Source organism: Gobius niger (genome assembly GCF_951799975.1).
Source record: "Gobius niger genome assembly, chromosome: 9".
NCBI lineage: Eukaryota > Metazoa > Chordata > Actinopteri > Gobiiformes > Gobiidae > Gobius > Gobius niger.
Genome location: NC_136860.1, coordinates 24,561,081 through 24,581,146, shown reverse-complemented (window position 1 = coordinate 24,581,146; position 20,066 = coordinate 24,561,081). Strand labels below are relative to the sequence as shown.

The window sequence follows — 20,066 nt, the reverse complement described above, 5'->3', positions numbered from 1 at the left end:
TCAAACAGGCATATAAGCTCTAACATAAGACTGGTGCTCGACCTGCTTGATTACTCAGAATATATAAATACGAACGCACTAATCTTATTTTTAGACTTTTACAAAGCCTTCGACACTATAGAGCATCATTTCCTATTCAAAACGTTACACAGCTTTGGCTTTGGCCCTAACTTTGTCTCAGTAATTCAAACGCTTTATAAAAATATTGACAGCAGTGTTATGATGTATCCTAACACTACTTCAAGATTTCCAATTTCAAGATCTGTCCGTCAAGGATGTCCTCTGGCGCCCTTTCTGTTCCTGCTAACAGTTGAACTCTTATCCATTCAAATTAAGAACAGCTTGATCAAAGGCATCAATATCTTTGACAAGGAAATAAAAATTACTCAGTTAGCAGACGATACTGCACTCTTTCTTTCAGACAAACATCAGATTGAGAATGCTATAACTCTGGTTCAAAGGTTCTCGGATGCTTCCGGTTTACAGCTAAATACCTCAAAATGTGAAATCTTGTGTCTCTATGAATGTGATGAGAACGTGTTTCAAAGTATTACAGTAAAAAGTAGTGTCAAATACCTAGGAATACATATCAGTAAGGATGGTAGAGAGAGACAACAACAAAATCTTCTCCCCAAATTGAAGAAAACCAAAAATATCTTTAACTTATGGACACAAAGAGACACCTCAATCTGGGGAAGAACCCTGCTCACGAAAGCAGAAGGCGCATCTCGCTTTATCTATCCTGCATTAGTATTAGAGATTACAGAGTCAACATGCAAAGAAATCAACAAGATATTTACGGATTTCATATGGAAAAATAGGCAGCACCGGGTCAAAAGGACAATTCTGTGTAACTCCAGAGATGAAGGAGGATTAGAAACCCTGGACTTTTCAGTCTTAAACCAAACGTTCAAAGTAAAATGGATCAAACTGTGTATTATTAATCGTAACTCTCTGTGGTACTTCATCCCAAATAGCATCTTTCAAAAGGTGGGAGGTTTACAATTTCTGTTAAAATGTAATTATAGCATATCTAAATTGCCTTTAAAATTAAGTGCATTTCACAAACAAGCCTTATTAGCATGGAAAATGTGTTACAAACACAATTTTTCACCTCATAAGAGCTTAATCTGGAACAACGAAAACATAATAAGATGCAACAAAACATTATACCTACAAAACTGGTTTGAGAAGAAGATTACCCATGTACAAGATTTATTTGAAAATGGCCAACTCATTTCATATGGGTCTTTTATCAACCACCATCAATTTCCCATTCCACCACGGGAATTCAACTCAGTCATGAGAGCTATTCCTATTGGTATAAAAGAACTAATGAAAGCTCATCAAAGGCAAGAAACCGCTATAATTACAGAACCCATTTTAATCAACGGTGTCAACTTTACAAGTAACAAATGCTCCAATAAGTTCATCCGCCACCACATTCAGAACCAAAACAAAATCTCACCAGCTTGCAAAGCCCATTGGAGCTCCACTTTTAGTGAAGTGAACTGGAACAAAACGTGGCTAGTGGCCTTTAAGTACTGTATCAGTAACAAAATCAAAGAAACTCACTGGAAGATTATTCACAACATTTACCCTACTAATTCTTATATAGCGAAATTTAGCGATATTGACAACAAATGCTCATTTTGCAATCTGGAAACTGAAACTCTAAAACATCTATTTTACGACTGCGCATATACTCATGAAGTATGGTCCAAACTACAAATGTTTCTATCACAAAAAATCACTTGTCCTATTAAATTAGATTATCAACATATTGTCACGCACTTTAACCACAAAAATAGTAATATTGAATATATGGTTAACTTATTCATTCTCTATGGAAAATTTCATATACACAAAGCTAAATTCTTAAAGTACAAGCCCTCGATCAAACTACTAAGAATGGAGATCAACAACTATCTGCAATCACTCAAAATTATTGCCAACAAAAAATCAGTCAAAACCTTAAACGTCGTGGAACAGTTTAACATTACAACTTGACAAATAGCCGGCGTTATTCCGTAGCCTTGCCTTATGTCACCAGTAAAAAGTATTGAAATGTTATGTCTGTCTTGTTTTTTGTGTTGTTGCTGTTGATAGAATGTTGTCACTTTGATAAATAGATGGGTGGAGCGAGCGCCGAACCGTCAGCCCCTCCTGCTGTCGCTTCAGCGACCGCTACACCGGGACATCACCCATATAAAACAGAAGTAACGGCGTGACAATGTTATTCTTCTGAAATAGCCTCACACCAAGGGGACATGAACAGAGATACAGTTAATCAAGAAAACTTGGCAATGGAACCAAAATCTGTACTCTTTATTTTCTGTTTCAACATATGTTTTTAATCTCTGTATACTACTGCTCAAGATGAAATGCAAAAGAAGTTAATAAAAAAAAAAAAAAAAAAAAAAAAAAAAAAAAAAGTACCATAGCAATTTTAAGATTATCTATATAGTATCAAATAGCCAATTTGGAGTACACCCTGACCCTACTCTTTAGAATAGAATATATATATATGTATTATGTTTCCTTTTCCCTTGTCTCTGTGTTTGCAGTTTGCAGATGAACCACTAGATGTCAGACGTTGATCAAATAAAATACAGATTACCATTTTAACGTATGCTCCAAAAATACACTGGAAATAATGTTTTATTCCAATACACATACACAATCAGTTATTCCAATTCTGTTTTACATTTGTACATACAATATAATACATAAAGTGAACAAATGTACTAATATTTGAACTATAACTATGAACATATATTATTATCATTATTATATGTATAAAGTAAAAAAAAAAAAGATAACAGCAAATTTATTGCAACCATGACTTATAGATTTTTGTCATTTGCTTTTTTTCTGAGGCACCTAATATTCTTCTCCCTCCTCATCGTCTTCAAATGAGTCAATGCCCACCTCTTCATAATCCTTCTCCAGGGCAGCCATATCCTCTCTGGCTTCAGAGAACTCTCCCTCCTCCATGCCCTCTCCCACATACCAGTGGACAAAGGCTCTCTTGGCATACATCAGGTCAAACTTGTGGTCCAGTCGGGCCCAGGCCTCAGCGATGGCTGTGGTATTGCTCAGCATGCACACAGCTCTCTGCACTTTGGCCAGGTCACCACCAGGAACCACTGTGGGAGGCTGATAGTTGATGCCCACCTTGAAACCAGTAGGACACCAGTCCACAAACTGGATGCTGCGCTTGGTTTTGATATTGCCAATTGCCACATTGACATCTTTGGGCACAACATCACCACGGTACAGGAGACAGCAGGCCATGTATTTACCATGACGGGGGTCACACTTCACCATCTGATTGGCTGGCTCAAAGCAGGCATTGGTGATTTCAGCGACTGAGAGCTGCTCATGGTAAGCTTTTTCAGCAGAGATGACAGGGGCGTAGGTGGCGAGAGGGAAGTGGATACGAGGGTAAGGCACCAAGTTGGTCTGAAACTCAGTCAGGTCAACATTCAAGGCTCCATCAAAGCGCAGAGAGGCTGTGATGGAGGACACAATTTGACTGATGAGGCGGTTGAGGTTAGTGTAAGAGGGGCGCTCAATGTCAAGGTTTCTGCGACAGATGTCATAGATGGCCTCATTGTCCACCATGAAGGCACAGTCAGAGTGCTCCAGGGTTGTGTGGGTGGTCAGGATGGCGTTGTATGGCTCTACCACTGCAGTTGACACCTGAGGGGCTGGGTATATAGCAAACTCCAGTTTTGACTTTTTACCAAAGTCAACTGAGAGCCTCTCCATCAGCAGAGAAGTGAAACCAGAGCCAGTGCCACCACCAAAAGAATGGAAAACCAGAAATCCCTGAAGACCAGTGCATTGGTCAGCCTATAAAAGAAGAAAGCCATTATAATCCTTTCTATTATGACAGCACCCTAAATCATACTAAATTTACTCAGTTTCAATCTTACCAGCTTTCTGATTCTGTCCAGCACCGAGTCAATGATTTCCTTTCCGATGGTATAGTGGCCACGGGCGTAATTATTGGCGGCATCTTCTTTCCCTGAGATCAGCTGCTCAGGGTGGAAAAGCTGTCGATATTCGCCTGTGCGTACCTCATCTGGAGAGGAGACATACAGATTAGTCTCTGAACAGTGATCCTTTAGTGTGTACAAAAACAGAAACACAAATTCATACCTATGACAGTGGGCTCCAGATCCACAAAGATGGCTCTTGGAACATACTTCCCTGCCCCAGTCTCACTGAAGAATGTAGTGAAGGAATCGTCGTGCCCTCCCACTGGTTTGTGGCTAGGCATCTGGCCGTCCGGCTGGATGCCATGTTCCAGACAATAGAGCTCCCAACAGGTGTTCCCCATCTGGACCCCAGCCTGGCCCACATGCACAGAGATGCATTCACGCTGGAACAAAAAAAAAATCAGAGTTTGAGAACAGTAAACAACCTAAACCTAAACATTCATTAAATTACTTAAGACTTTTAATGTGAGTGCAAATGTGTTTGTATAGAAAGAAATACTAGTATTATAAGTTGCCAAGCAGTATGGAACACTTTTTGCATTGGGAAAGGAATATACAGAGGAAAGGAGGTTGAAGGTGAAAGAACAGGCACACCAGATATGTTGCAGCTGTCACCAGATTTCATGTGACTGTTTTGAAGCAGAGATTATGGCTTAACAGAAGTCAGGTTATTAGAGTTCATTCATATATGTTGATTAGTTGCATGTGTTTGGTTTAGTTTGCGAGTGAAGACTTGTGTTTGTGTAAGCCCTTCCCTGTACGGTTTGTTGACTTACCACACAGTCAGTTGGCTACTTATATTTAAACAACCAACTTTATCAATCCATAGACATGAATACACATTAGAAAACATACAGAAGTTATCTGTCAGTAGACCCAGTATGAGTCTATGTCTAAAGTTAGGGTTAGCATTTGTTTTTCCAGAGAGGGTGACTCTGTCGACTCTCAATCATTTTTTAGGTTAGCAGATCTCTGCTGCGACTATTTTGAGCACACAGACTAACCTGACACCTAACAGAGCAGGCTTTCAGTAAACACGGACTGGTAGTCCTCAAAATAGTGGCTGGTGCCATTTTGAATTTTCCACAGACTTTATTTTGCATGAATAATTGGGATGAGTGATGGCATTTGCTGAAAGTATTAATGTACATTTACAACCATTATAAATGTCACTAAATATGAGTGGGTCTGAATGACCAGGTTCGTTGACAGAGTCCACCATCTGCAACAAGGCACCCTGATGCTATATTTGACTAACCTGACCTGTTTATGTTCTCCTTGACCAACTTACACTTGTAAGTCTATAAAATTGTTACATTCAAGTAAGTAACGATAACATAGACATACTTCATGATTGTGTCGGATGGTAAGTTTGTACTTTGACACAACAGACAATGCTAACAGACTGGTGTTTATATTCCACTGTGTAAACATGGAGTGAAGGCCATTAGCAAGCCATAAGTTTAAAACACTGCTCTGTACAAACATACAATATATAAAACTATTATCTATCAATTTAAGAATAGCTTATACAATATATTATAAGCAGGTTGATGGTCGAAGATAGGACATTAGGCGCCATTAGTTAGTTACAAATGCATTTTAAATTTGGGAGGGAAAAACATTCCTATCTAGTAGATATACTTGTCTGGTCACATATAACACACCCTCAACACTATGCTGGTACACACCCCACTGACTTACTGACAATTCCAGTTGGAGCTCACCTGAAATAGATAGGAATATTATTTGTTTTAACCCAATTTTCAAAAGTGTCATTTACCAAAGGTTGCCCGCTTTGTATTTATCCATTTGTATTCATTTTGTGTCTGTTTAGCCCAGCCTATTGAATATGTGGGCTACATTAAAAACTGTTGTTTGGACTCAACTGTTAGTCAGCAATAAGATAAAAGCTCTATTTTTGACACAAGGGCTGCTGATAACAGAGGCCACAGGGGGGAAGCCTTATCATCCACCATAAATAACTTCAATCTATGACAAAGGTTTGTAAGCCAATATGTGTTGCAATATAACAGCATTATTGTATTCCCCAAATTTACAAGAGATCATAATACTCACCATAGTGGCTTCTAAATTGAATTTCTTCTGCACAAAAATAGAACTTGGATGGTTTTTTTTTCCACACCTCTCCCGGCGGCCGTCAATGTGGTCCGAGTGAGTAAGTATGTATTGCCAGGTGGGCGCGGAGCTGTCACATTTCAGTCAGGCAAGCCCCGCCCACCTCATAATGACGTACGCCTCAGGGTCTGCAACAGATTTAGAAGACATAGCCTAAAAGATTGCGCAAAGCTGGAAAAACAATGCAAATGACTAAATGTTTAACTTCGTCCTTTTGATCTTTTTTTTTTTTCATATAGTCCATTCAAAAACTTTGAGACATTAAGTTAAGCCATGTATTCTCAATAGCTGAATGGAAAGGGAGTGTTGCCTCTACACGCACACACATCTTGAAAACCGCTTATGAGTAGGTAAACGCCCTCGACAAGGAATTCCAGAGCCAAAATAAATAAATTAATAAATTGTACTGGCATTTACACACGACGAACACACGAGGTCGTAATTTCTCCAAATCCCCTGTAGCAAAATGTTTAACGTGACGTGTCAAATGTCACACCCTTCTCCACCAAGTCCAGCACAGTGAGCTGAGAAATGGCATCTGGAAGTGCCTAGACGTCTATGATTTGACACTACTTTACAAGTGATTACATTCAAACATACCCACAGTCCTATTTTTTTTTTTTACAATGTGTCCCAGTGAGTCCCTATGAATTTTCTTTTCTTCAGATTTAATCTCCATGTCTTAATTGACATTACACAGCTGTTGAGCAGTAACAAACAGCATGTGATCTGCACTGTATGAATGCACAAAGTAGTTGTGCATGAGGGACCTATCCTGACAACAGAAGTAGGCCACGACCATGTCATTAAACTACCCCAAGAAGCTCACAAAGAAAACTGCTATCGGCTATGTGTACAAGCAGCAGCTCAGTGGTGGTTGTCATGTGGCCTGCACCACATTGATTTTATATAGTATATCATAATAATTATTGCACTATTTCAAATTATTAAAACATGCTCTTTTTTGTAGCATTTCTCCCTAAGGCTAACATTTATTTTAATCAACATCAGGTATTAGGAACACCAGTAACACAATGCCTAGATCTAACTGATGCCGTTTTATAGTTAATCTCTGCAAAAACGCAAGGTGGCCTATAAAAAATGTAGAACTGTGGCTTTGAAAAGACGTAGCTTAAGGTGAGTTAGCTTGACAGTAGGCTATCACTCTCATCTTAAGGGCCTCCACAAGTGCCAACTTTGAATTCAATATCCAGTTTTGGATCAAATGTACTAGGATGCTTTTGAAAGATGGTGAAAACATGGAGGAACATGTCAGTGTGTGAATGACGGCTTGGCTCTGAAAGCTGCTCAACATGTTTTAAATGTCACAGATCTGAGCCCAACCCTCAAGGCCACGGCTTTGCATAACTGTATACAACCTACTTCACTCCAGCTGTTAACAGAACTATACATAACTGGGTTGGGATAATGTTTGGGTGTGGCAATGCATATGGCAATCTAATGAACACTACAGATAAGCTCCATGGTTTCTCATAATTGTAACACACAATGTTAATGAATACACTGTTTATAGTAGTTAGTCAGGTGACACCCTATGAGTCATTTCACTGGTATTTAGTTTCTGTATTGTTCCCGAGAGGTTAGGGGCAAACAAGAAATTAGGAGCAAGTCCCGTATACCTGTATATTGTATTGCCTATAAAGAAAAGGGGGAGGATGGGAAAATATTTCAGATTGAGAGATTAAACACAGGCCATCAATTATTTTAATAAAAGCAAAACAAAATGCATGAATAATGTAAAAGTTTCAAAATTTTAAGAGTATATTTACATAATAAGAGCTAGTATAAGCAGCTGTTGAAAATAAAGTGAGCAAACTTTCTATAGCGCTCAAAAAGCTGCATTACACATCATGCAAATAACATGACTACATTAAGTGCAAGATTGTAGAATAAAACCTACAAAGCCTTATTCAAGAATATGGCTTGTGGTAATATGGTAACTCTTCTGCTTCCTGAAATATAAGGTGCACAAAGAAGCACAAAACAGTCCACACAATAAACAGGGTGGTGACCTCCTTTTTCATTGTGTGTATGTTTGACGAACAGATGATCTTATCATGGTCTCATCTGGGATCTCTGATTACAACTGAGATCAAATCACTGTCCACCCCAAAGCAGCAGGTATTTAAACCCAGTGCAACAGCTGACTGCAGTACTACATCTTCTGACCGATACCTGAACATTGGAGAAGAAACTCTGCAACCATGGTGAGTTATTCAAATGGTATTTCAAACTGGCACCATGAATTGTAGTTCAGTGCTTTTTACCTTATGAATACTTTAACCCCTTCTTCTTTTTACTTTTTTATTCACAGCGTGAATGCATTTCTATCCATGTAGGACAAGCTGGGGCACAAATTGGCAATGCCTGCTGGGAGCTGTACTGTCTGGAGCATGGGATCCAGCCTGACGGTCAAATGCCTTCTGATAAAATTACTGGAGCAGGCGATGACTCCTTCAACACCTTCTTCAGTGAGACTGGGGCGGGAAAACACGTCCCGCGAGCCATCTTTGTGGATCTAGAGCCCACTGTGATTGGTAAAATTTATTTATATATATATTTTTTTGCAAATCATTTTAGTTTGATAACCAAAATGTAATTAATCTTTAGACGAGGTGCGTTCAGGAACCTACCGACAACTGTTTCATCCTGAACAGCTGATCACAGGAAAAGAGGATGCAGCCAACAACTACGCCCGAGGACACTACACTATTGGCAAAGAGATCATTGATGTGGTTCTTGACAGGACACGCAAACTGGTTAGATGAGGTTCTGTGAGCTTTATTTGCAATGTGTTTTTCCTTTGTAACATTCTACTGTGTGGTTTCTATGGCAGGCCGACCAGTGCACAGGTCTGCAGGGGTTCCTCATCTTCCACTCTTTTGGAGGAGGAACTGGCTCTGGTTTCACTTCTCTGCTGATGGAGAGGCTCTCTGTTGATTATGGTAAAAAATCGAAACTTGAGTTTGCTATTTATCCAGCCCCTCAGGTGTCCACTGCAGTGGTAGAGCCATACAACGCCATCCTCACCACCCACACAACCCTGGAGCACTCTGACTGTGCCTTCATGGTTGACAATGAGGCCATCTATGACATCTGCCGCAGAAACCTTGACATTGAAAGGCCAACCTACACCAACCTGAACAGGCTGATTGGTCAAATTGTTTCCTCCATTACAGCCTCTCTCCGCTTTGACGGTGCCTTGAATGTTGACCTGACTGAGTTTCAGACCAACTTGGTGCCTTACCCTCGTATCCACTTCCCTCTCGCCACCTACGCCCCTGTCATCTCTGCTGAGAAAGCTTACCATGAGCAGCTCTCAGTCGCTGACATTACTAATACTTGCTTTGAACCAGCCAATCAGATGGTGAAGTGTGACCCCCGTCATGGTAAATACATGGCCTGCTGTCTCCTGTACCGTGGTGATGTTGTGCCCAAAGATGTCAATTCTGCTATTGCCGCTATCAAAACCAAGCGCACCATCCAGTTTGTGGACTGGTGTCCGACTGGTTTCAAGGTGGGCATCAACTATCAGCCTCCCACAGTGGTTCCTGGTGGTGACCTGGCCAAAGTGCAGAGAGCTGTGTGCATGCTGAGCAACACCACAGCCATCGCTGAGGCCTGGGCCCGACTGGACCACAAGTTTGACCTGATGTATGCCAAGAGAGCCTTTGTCCACTGGTATGTGGGAGAGGGCATGGAGGAGGGAGAGTTCTCTGAGGCTCGGGAGGATTTGGCTGCTTTGGAGAAGGATTATGAAGAGGTGGGCACTGACAATATTGAAGCAGAGGATGATGGGGAAGAATATTGAATTTGTTTTTGCCAAAAAAACACAATATTATATTGTAATACTATACTACATGTAATGCTTTGGTTTCAGTCTCTTTCCTTTAAACACCTTAATCTAACAAGGAATTGCATGTCCTGATCCTACTGCTCCAACAAATAAGGGGATATTTACTCAACTACACAAATATAGAATACTCTCTTCACTCACTGCTTCTTAGTCTTTTGTAATATCTTTAATCAATAGACATGAATAACATAAGCCTTCAGACAAAATCCATATTGTGAGAAAATATTCATTGTGCGTCAAACTCAGTGGCCTACGTGTTTCTGAAACTTGAGACCTGGTCCTGCCTTTTGTGCACCTCCCCCCACTATATCCTCTCCCATGTGGAATGCGACTTATGAAAGGGCTCCTATGTCAGTTTCTATGTGCCATTCAGCTGTGACTTTGTGAGGGGAAGAGAAATGACTAAGAGGCTGGCCAGTGTTGTTTGAGCAGAGCCCTGTACAGTCGTGGCTTACAGCAACAATGAGATCCCAGTCAGCCACTATTCATACGTCTGGGAGTGCAGCGGAGGCCTTTGAAAAGTTTGAACAAAGGGAAAGTTTGGTTTTGTTTTAATTGAAAGATTTAGCCACGTTTGTCTAGAAAGAAATCTGAAAATGACCGCATCTTTATGTGTATTGAAATGCCTTTATTCATATCATCATGTACAATGGCTTTTATTAACAATGAGAATAAAAAAGCACAACACTTTGTTTTGTATCTCACTTCTTACTATTTGTATGTAAATGGATTTAAAGTTTGACTGTACATAAACAAGAAAATTATTATAATTATTATGGCACTAAGCATATAAAAAAAAAATCAAGGTTCATGAATTTCATATTGTGCAACCAAATCCGAAGAATTAACTTGTACGGGTTAAGTTTGTTTAAATTTCAAAGTCACTGTTGAATTTGTTTAAACATTTACTCCAGGCCATAACTGAAAGAGCGCAGATAGCAATGACGGCAGATAACAGGGTTGGGACTTCCCTCTTGTTCAAACTGCAATGCTCTCCCGCCAATGAGATATGCAGCTGCTTACTGCGGTTTCCAGCCTACCCCCACCACATCCTTTGGTATATAAGCTCTGGCCCTGCCTCTCCTCCGCATTTCTGCCTTGTGTCTGATTCCTTAACGTCAGTCAAAGAACAAGCAAACAAAATGGTGAGTAAAATGCCATTTGTGATATATCTAGGACTTTTTTTTTAAATTATTGTCATCCTTAAAGTTGTTTTTCTCAACTACTCTGCATGGTAATAGGCAGGTTTTAGGGCGAGAGATACAGTCACAACAATCCTCTCTTGTCTGTCAAATGTCTAGCTGTTGAAATTGGTTGAAAACGTTGAACGGGGACAAGAAAACCTGATAACGCTGTTTATGAAAATGTAGGTCAGCTGATATGCTTTTAATGACATATTTCCTGGGTTATTCCTGAAGTTTTTTGGGCAAAGTAAACAATAATGATTCAGAAAAAACCTTATAGGGAAGTTAAGACATTTACATTTTCGTTTTGATGTGAACACTTAAAGTACACTGTATGAAGTGATAAACCGGGTCATCGTGGCAGTGGGGGATGGATTGAAATAAGAGAGGAAAGAGGAGTGGTCATGGATCATACTGTTAGAGTTTGATGGCAGCCATTTTGCAGCTGTTAGGAGTTTTTCATGTGAGAGATTTGGAGAAGAGGGTGGGGTCATCCCTGAGTGTTACACAGCTCTATGCAGCTGGACAGGAAGGAAGTCCGAGGGGTGGAGATACAGCAGAGGAGGAGAGACAGACAGGAATATGGGTGTGGAGGGTGGTGTTTTCATTTTCGATGGCATGGCCTTCCTGTCCCATACTTTTAAACCTTTTTTTTTCTGTCATTGTTTCCTTCAGCAAACAAGAAAGTCTTGTTTGTTGTGGCAATTTTACATTCTGAACACATACCACTTTAGCATTTCTTTGCTTCCTGTTCTGTATTTCAGCATGAATCCTTTCATAAATCTTTTTACATACTAAAAGACAACATGGTAGACTTATTAAAAGACTGAATTACATTTTGACGTGAATTCTGTTTCTGCAGCGTGAGTGTATCTCTATGCACGTGGGCCAGGCTGGAGCCCAGATGGGAAATGCCTGCTGGGAGCTGTACTGTCTGGAGCATGGGATCCAGCCTGATGGTCAGATGCCTTCAGATAAAACTATTGGAGGAGGTGACGACTCCTTCAACACCTTCTTCAGTGAAACTGGGGCAGGAAAACACGTCCCACGAGCCATCTTTGTGGATCTGGAGCCTACTGTCATTGGTAAATGACATAAAAGTAACTATACACTAATGAATGAATTACTACTTGTGTCTAAGTTTTAATGACAACATGTTTTCTTTTTCTTTCTGTAGATGAGGTGCGTACAGGAACCTACCGACAACTGTTTCATCCTGAGCAGCTGATCACAGGGAAAGAGGATGCAGCCAATAATTACGCCCGAGGACACTACACTATTGGCAAAGAGATCATTGATTTGGTTCTGGACAGGACGCGCAAACTGGTGAATTGTCTCTCTGAAAATAAATGACATATATTTTTACAGACTATATACAGTTACAGCAGAGCAACTACATTGTTTTTATGTTCCACAGGCCGACCAGTGCACAGGTCTACAAGGGTTCCTCATCTTCCACTCTTTTGGAGGAGGAACTGGCTCTGGTTTCACATCTCTGCTGATGGAGAGGCTCTCTGTTGATTATGGGAAGAAATCAAAGCTTGAATTTGCTGTTTACCCAGCCCCTCAAGTGTCCACTGCAGTGGTAGAGCCATACAACTCAATTTTGACCACCCACACAACCCTGGAGCACTCTGACTGTGCCTTCATGGTTGACAATGAGGCCATCTATGACATCTGCCGCAGAAACCTTGACATTGAAAGGCCGACCTACACCAACCTGAACAGGCTGATTGGTCAAATTGTGTCCTCCATCACAGCCTCTCTCCGCTTTGACGGTGCCTTGAATGTTGACCTGACTGAGTTTCAGACCAACTTGGTGCCTTACCCTCGTATCCACTTCCCTCTCGCCACCTACGCCCCTGTCATCTCTGCTGAGAAAGCTTACCATGAGCAGCTCTCAGTCGCTGACATTACTAATGCCTGCTTTGAACCAGCCAATCAGATGGTGAAGTGTGACCCCCGTCATGGTAAATACATGGCCTGCTGTCTCCTGTACCGTGGAGATGTTGTGCCCAAAGATGTCAATTCTGCTATTGCCGCTATCAAAACCAAGCGCACCATCCAGTTTGTGGACTGGTGTCCGACTGGTTTCAAGGTGGGCATCAACTATCAGCCTCCCACAGTGGTTCCTGGTGGTGACCTGGCCAAAGTGCAGAGAGCTGTGTGCATGCTGAGCAATACCACAGCCATCGCTGAGGCCTGGGCCCGACTGGACCACAAGTTTGACCTGATGTATGCCAAGAGAGCCTTTGTCCACTGGTATGTGGGAGAGGGCATGGAGGAGGGAGAGTTCTCTGAAGCCAGAGAGGATATGGCTGCCCTGGAGAAGGATTATGAAGAGGTGGGCACTGACAGTGTTGGAGACGAAGATGAGGAGGGTGAAGAGTATTGAAAGACACAAGATTCATCATACCATTCCCAAACTTATCAAGGAAGCAACATATTCCCACATACATTTGGCAACTGTGATGGAAATATTATCAATAAAAACATGTCTCAATATTCTCTTCTGTTATTCCATCAGTGTGATATTGCAATGGTTAGACACAAATACAATATGCAAAAAAGATAGGAGATAGTAGAAATTAATGGCCTCAATTTCAACCATGACCACAGTATGACCGCTGGATGGCAGCAAATAGCCTATAGTTTCAGAGTAAACATACTTAAGCCTAGCTGTGTTGTCATTAGTTATCCCAGAAGCAGTTATTTCTGATTGTGTCGCTATCAAATCAATTAATATAATTATTTGGTGATAGGGACAGTGCTCATTAATGTAAACAAAGTAACAGAAGTTAGTGCAGCAAGAGAAATTAAAGTAAAGGTAATGATTTCATTCATATATATATATATATATATATATATATATATATATATATATATATATATATATATATATATATATATATATATATATATAAACATAGTATCTTCTTTTTTATGCATAGTAAATGAATGTGAATGATTGAATGGAGTACTGACCATTACTTTTTTGCCCCACTGTATATAGCCTATAGCTGTAAGCCTGTATAGTTGTCTCAAGGCAGTATTTTGTCTGACAAAGTGATACAGCCTAGTTTTATGTAAACTGGTTCAGCCCAGGATGACAGAGATTTTGGAACAAAAACATATTGTCTTACCTAAACACGAGTCTGTGGTTTCCAAAACTGTTGTGTTTTTTTCCTTCTTCTTCATTCAAACATTTATTGTTGCAAACACACATCTGTAAAAAAGATAAGTTTGTGTTTGCAGACTACAGTTTCGCCAGAAGCAGGACGGGGCATGCGCAGTTCACTCTCGCAGCTTCCAGACTCTTCCAGTTTTTTTCTCTCTTTGACGCTGTGACGTCATGCGTCAAACGAAGCCCAGGCTTTGGTCTTGGTCTTGGTCCAAGGCATGTCCAAGGCGGTCCAAGGGGGCAGGGCAGGGACCTGGCTGAGTTTGGCTGACACTTGTTATATCTTTGGGAAGTGTGGAGTGTACAGCCGGGGAATAACGGTGTGTTATTGTTAGAGCAGGTGGACGGCGCAAAGGGGCAAACTGAGTTTGAACGACTGTACGCGGCTGTGTGGCAGAGCTGGAGGAGACATTACTGTGGGCACTGGACACGGGGGTGAACTTGCCCTGAGTAACAACGGTAAGGTCCAAAGTTGCAGCCGCCGCACATAGTGCCATAGCTGCTATGCTAACCTAACCATATTAGGAATTTATGGATATCTGGAGAATGATAATACAATTAATCATATTTTATTAAATAGAATTTATCACCAAACTAATAAGAAGTCACGTTAATTTATTATGTGTTCTGGTGCATCTCTCTGGGAAAGATGACTTCATATTGTTACATTGTTGTTAGATATGAACCAGCCTAGCAGTTGTCAAATGCCTGAACGCTAGAAATAACGTCGTAATAATACCCGTGTGAACACATGTTGCCGTTATGGGGGGCATTTCCAGTTAAGTTTAGTTGTTTAAAGTTACGTTGGAAGTCCCCTTGGCCTAACTGTGCTACACACTCATGTGATTGGAATGAAAGCACCTAGCTACCGTTCAGTGGCTAAAGTGGCCTGCTGTATGCAAGCAAGCGGACAGGTATTTACACTGTAGTTGTTATGTAAATACAATTATGCAAATGAGAGAGCAAACATATTATGTGTCATGCCATCTTATTGCTGTCTTTGTTGTAGGTAATATTCAGTAATCAAAATGGTGGACTACTATAAAATCCTGGGAGTGTCAAAAACAGCTTCACAGGAGGACATAAAGAAAGCGTAAGTATAATTCATGATGATGCACTGCCTGACCAAAAATAAATAAAAGTCTGATGATGTCACTGCTGGTGAGAGCAATAAAAACTGATGATTGATGAGCATCACAGTTGTGCAGATCTACGTATTGTTTTTTCACACACAAAAAAGTTGACACAAATAAAAAATCACACATTATAATATTTCATTGGACCACCTTTCGGTAGAGCAAGCATTTGATTCAATAATAACAGCTAGTTAAATCCAGGCGGCAATTTTATTTTTAGGCAGTGTACACGTAATGTTTTTTAAGCTCTGTTTTATTATTTTACAGTTACAGAAAACTGGCTCTGAAATGGCACCCTGACAAAAATCCAGACAACAAGGAAGAGGCAGAGAAAAAGTTTAAGGAACTGGCCGAAGCTTATGAAGTTTTGTCTGACAGTAAGCCATTTTTATATGTTTGTGTCAGATGAAATAATTTTCTAGATAGCATACAGGAGTGTTTATTTTTGGATGTTGCGTTTAAAACATGTGATTTATCCTTGCACAGAGGGTAAAAGGGATTCCTACGATAGATATGGAAATGACCACATGCGGAACGCAGGTAAATAACCGAGGAAGCAGTTTGAAAGTAGATGATTATTGAAGACTTTTTATGTTTTTATTGTTTTATTTTAACAGGAACGGCTAATGCAGACTTCTCAGATTTCCCAGGATTCACTTTCACATTCCGAAACCCAGACGATGTGTTCAAGGACTTTTTTGGCGGTCAGGACCCATTTGCTAACTTTTTTGGTGAGTTATTCTGCACATATGGCATTACTCATAGCACTGGTTTCGTTAATCAAGCAATAAACCATCATGAATAAAATGTGCCCTACATTACTGTTTCTTTCAGATGATTTCTCATCTTTTGGCTCATCTTCGCGAATGGGCCCCAGTAGGTTTTTCTCCTTCCCTTCGGCTGGAGGTAAAGCAAATTTTGTATTCTTACAAATAGAAGAGGTGACAACGGTGTTGTACAAAGCTGCTTCAAGTTAATCTTCTCTCCAGCGGACTTTACATCCTTTTCTATGGGCGGCCTCGGTGGCATGGAGAGTATGGGCGGCATGGGCGGAGGAATGGGCAACTTCAAATCAGTTTCTACCACTACCCGTATGGTAAACGGGAAACGCACAACAACTAAAAAGTATGTAAAGCTCTTACAGTCATTTATTGTAATACTGTAATTTTCCCGAAAACTTGTAGTAAAACTAGTATGACTAGTATGACAGAAAGAAAAAAATACAGAATAACTACAGAGATGCAAGAGTTATTAAACAAGGCAAAACTATAATTGCGTTGTATTTTGCTTATTCTATTTTCTGCTTTTAGGATCAAAGAAAATGGACAGGAGAGAGTTGAAATTGAGGAGGATGGAGTTTTGAAGTCTGTTTTAATAAATGGTAAGGTCATTTTCATTTTGCACTTTAGCTGACATTGCACAGGAAGACATCTGATTTTTATCGATATGCTTTTGCATGAAATATAAACAGCTAAGACACAGCAACCACAATTGTGGAAGCTCATCCTGTGCTGGACTTGTGTTGTTGCAGGTGTGGAGGATGAAATGGCTCTTGCCCTGGAGCTGAGTAAAAGAGAGGGTCCCCCACAGGGACCTCAGATCAAACAAAGTCCCAGCGATTCCTCTCAAAGCTCCCGGCAGAGTGCTCATTCAGCTACGACAAACCGCTCTTTCAGTTCAGCCCCACATTTCAACTACAGCGACCTTATTGCACAGGGTATGGATGAAGAGGACGCTGAAGACCTGCAGATGGCGATGGCGTACAGTCTGTCAGAACTGGAGGCCCAGCAGAAGGCGGCTGATAACGACTTTTTATCAGGTGCCGGGGGTGGGGTTAAAATACATACAACCAACAGGGTTAAAAAAGTAGTAACTGTAAATGGCGTTGAAAAGGATGTCAGAAATGAGGAAAAGGAATGCAACGTGAGCTTTCTGCCCGAGTCGCCTGCAACATCAGGCTCCTCATCAAATGCCACCTCCAATCTGACATCGCCAAGTCATGATAGTTCCACAGAAAACTTCAAAAGACAGGACGGCTCCTCGTCAAATTCCACCTCAAATCTGACATCGCCAAGTCATGATAGTGCCACAGAAAACTTAAAAAGTCAGGAAAACACAGAAAACAGCAGCCCGAGAAAGAAAAACAAGTGTGGCTGCGTGGTGTGCTAATTCAGCAAATGTTTTGTTTTTTTGCTACATGTGTGCCAAATTAATCTGTACAACATGATTTGATTGCAGTATTGTTAACTTTGAGTCAGCTACAACTGATGCATTAAAAAAAGAGATTGGATTTTCAGTGGATTTGCACGGTAATTAGCAACACTGACGCTGCAGCAGTGACATGGAGATAATACATTATGCAAGAATGTTTTAATTAGTAGGGCATAGGAATGGTTTACCAAAATAAAAGAAAACAAAAACAGGTAGTACAGTACAAGCAGTTCTCAATCAGTGTTAAACCTCTTAACCCCCACCTTAACCGAGCACAGTTTCTCCAGTTTGGCTTTACCCAAATCTAAAAGCTTCTCAAAAAAAGTGTCAAAATAGTGCAGAAGCGAACGTGACGGAAAAGCGCCAAAAATGTGTGACAAAAACAACAGAAAAGTGCGACAAAAAATATATGAAAAAGGGACAAAAATGTGATGAAAACCCAACAAAAAAGCGATGTAGAAAAAAAAAGGCAAAAAAGTGACGTCAGCTTGAGGAAAAATATCTGTTCAGATGAGTTTTGTAGGTCTTAGCTTTCAAATGAGGCATTACACTGGCCCATTGGCTGTGACCTTGTGGATAAGGTAAAGCTGAACTGGAGAAAACACATTAATTAAGGCGGGGGGTTACGTCTTTTTGAATTAGTTATTTCTTATTTGCAATGTAAAGTCACCATTTGGCACATGACTTACCTCAATTAATGGATGTATTTTATATCTGCATTTAAAGTTTACCTTTATCTGATCAGTGATGACAGTGCAATAATCAAGTCTTGATTTTCAAATCGTATATTAATTAATTATGATACAGTTCCATGCACTTAACTGAACTGTTTAAAGCACTATAAGACAGGAAGTTCAGACATTTCTCGGCTGCTGTAAGCAGAATACTGCTTTTTACACCCCTTTTGCTTAATAAGTTGTAATAAGTTAACTTGTTTGACTTTCTGTATTTTGACTATGAATGTTAAGCGTTGTGCAGTGCCATTGAACAGTAAGAGATGGCCAAGATTATGATGAAGTATTTTGAGATATTGAGATATGATTTGAAATATTGTTGGTATCAGAAATATAAAACAAGAAAATAAACAATTTGTATTTTACTTCTAAGAAAGCAATACACCAAAAAACAACCACACAAAAGATTTTCAATGTGAGCAGGGGCGTCGGACTGGAGACTGGAGGGGGTAGAGGGTAGTGTGTGCTCAGGGTCCAGGGTTGGGATGGGCCCCATTAGAGCCTGTTCAATGCTTTTTTGTGATCAATTATCTATTTTGCACACACGGATAAAGAAAATTAACCCCGGCTCATGGTGACTACCCACCCCCTTCCATAAAACCCTCATCCTCTTTTGGATGTCCACCCCAGGTGGCGTATTGAGTTGCCTTGTGTACAAAATGCGCGGTATAAATAAAGTTGCCTTGCCTTGCCTACATGCGTCTAGTCGTGTGACGTTGTTGTTGTTATTTTAAAAGTCTCTCTTTCAGTTTATGTATTTGTGAGGTTTTTGTTTTTGTTTGTTTGTTCAAATCTTAAAATTATACAAAAATAATGTGGTACAGGCCCACCAAGGTGATTCAAACCTTGGGCCCACAATCTTGCGCTACACATATTAATGTAACTTAAGTTATTTTTTGTATGTAAAATTTCTTAAAAAAGCACAGCAAGTGTTTGTTTTTACTACCAAAATGCTGATTCACCTCGTAATGTTGCCTTGTTTGTAAAGATTTTCTATTGCTTTTTTTTAATATATATAAAAGGTAATAAAAAACTAACCTATATAACAGCTGTAACATTTTCTTTTATTACTACTGTACCGAGTACAGACTGAAGCGAATTGAACTGGTTATTAAATTGCTTTCTTTCACTTATCGTTGCATATACGTTTTACAGCAGCATAGTAAGTCTAAATATCGGTGCTTATTGTTTCAGAGTCAGACTTCGAGGCCTTCACAAGCTAACCCGATTGTCTCACGCTGCTCTGTGCCCTAACCCCGCCCAGAGGTAAACAACCAGTGTGATGCCACTAGAAATACTTATTTAATCCCTTAGCCGCATCCCTCTATAGTCACGTAGTATTCATTTACATATGACTTCCTTTTACATTTGTTTCTGCAGGTCAAAAATCCCATGATGCACTTGTCCTGACATCATGACTTCTACCTGCTGAATGAAACTTTAAAAAGATTTGTGTTGTTTTGTATGTGTCTGAGAATGGGGGCGGAAATAATACACTGGATATATTGTATTTATAAACGTGTCTGTACACAGGACAAAGAGCTGTAAATGTCAAACAAGAAATTAATTATTTAAGTATAAAAGAGCAGAGAAATTG

The 20,066-nt window shown here is 40.1% G+C and overlaps 4 protein-coding genes across 5 annotated transcripts; 3 read left to right on the top strand and 1 right to left on the bottom strand.

Moving 5' to 3' along the window:
- Nucleotides 1–2,718: 2,718 nt before the first annotated feature.
- On the bottom strand, nucleotides 2,719–6,177 carry LOC306967942 (tubulin alpha chain-like). The gene is made up of 4 exons (XM_079563158.1): nucleotides 6,087–6,177; nucleotides 4,168–4,390; nucleotides 3,942–4,090; nucleotides 2,719–3,858 (listed from the first exon to the last, which is right to left on the bottom strand). The coding sequence occupies exons 1-4, from the start codon at nucleotides 6,087–6,089 to the stop codon at nucleotides 2,884–2,886; spliced, it is 1,350 nt and encodes a 449-aa protein (XP_079419284.1). The 5' UTR covers nucleotides 6,090–6,177; the 3' UTR covers nucleotides 2,719–2,883.
- Nucleotides 6,178–8,327: 2,150 nt separating this feature from the next.
- Nucleotides 8,328–9,978, top strand: LOC306967937 (tubulin alpha chain-like; the record flags this gene model as incomplete). The annotated part of the gene is made up of 4 exons (XM_079563144.1): nucleotides 8,328–8,374; nucleotides 8,482–8,704; nucleotides 8,778–8,926; nucleotides 9,004–9,978. Exons 1-4 carry the CDS (start codon nucleotides 8,372–8,374, stop codon nucleotides 9,976–9,978), a joined length of 1,350 nt encoding a protein of 449 aa, XP_079419270.1. The 5' UTR covers nucleotides 8,328–8,371.
- A 1,066-nt stretch (nucleotides 9,979–11,044) lies between these two features.
- Nucleotides 11,045–13,704, top strand: LOC306967938 (tubulin alpha chain). Its single transcript, XM_079563145.1, has 4 exons — nucleotides 11,045–11,168; nucleotides 12,070–12,292; nucleotides 12,385–12,533; nucleotides 12,625–13,704. Exons 1-4 carry the CDS (start codon nucleotides 11,166–11,168, stop codon nucleotides 13,600–13,602), a joined length of 1,353 nt encoding a protein of 450 aa, XP_079419271.1. The 5' UTR covers nucleotides 11,045–11,165; the 3' UTR covers nucleotides 13,603–13,704.
- Nucleotides 13,705–14,532: 828 nt separating this feature from the next.
- dnajb2 (DnaJ heat shock protein family (Hsp40) member B2) lies at nucleotides 14,533–20,045 on the top strand. Of its 2 annotated transcripts, XM_079563073.1 has the most exons (11): nucleotides 14,533–14,847; nucleotides 15,398–15,481; nucleotides 15,792–15,901; nucleotides 16,011–16,064; nucleotides 16,142–16,255; nucleotides 16,359–16,430; nucleotides 16,514–16,649; nucleotides 16,835–16,905; nucleotides 17,056–17,343; nucleotides 19,664–19,735; nucleotides 19,850–20,045. In XM_079563073.1, the coding sequence occupies exons 2-10, from the start codon at nucleotides 15,417–15,419 to the stop codon at nucleotides 19,690–19,692; spliced, it is 939 nt and encodes a 312-aa protein (XP_079419199.1). In that variant the 5' UTR covers nucleotides 14,533–14,847; nucleotides 15,398–15,416; the 3' UTR covers nucleotides 19,693–19,735; nucleotides 19,850–20,045. The 2 variants fall into 2 exon arrangements, with proteins under 2 accessions (XP_079419199.1, XP_079419198.1); XM_079563072.1 differs by lacking the exons at nucleotides 19,664–19,735; nucleotides 19,850–20,045 and having other exon boundaries at nucleotides 17,056–18,028.
- The last annotated feature ends 21 nt before the right edge of the window (nucleotides 20,046–20,066 follow it).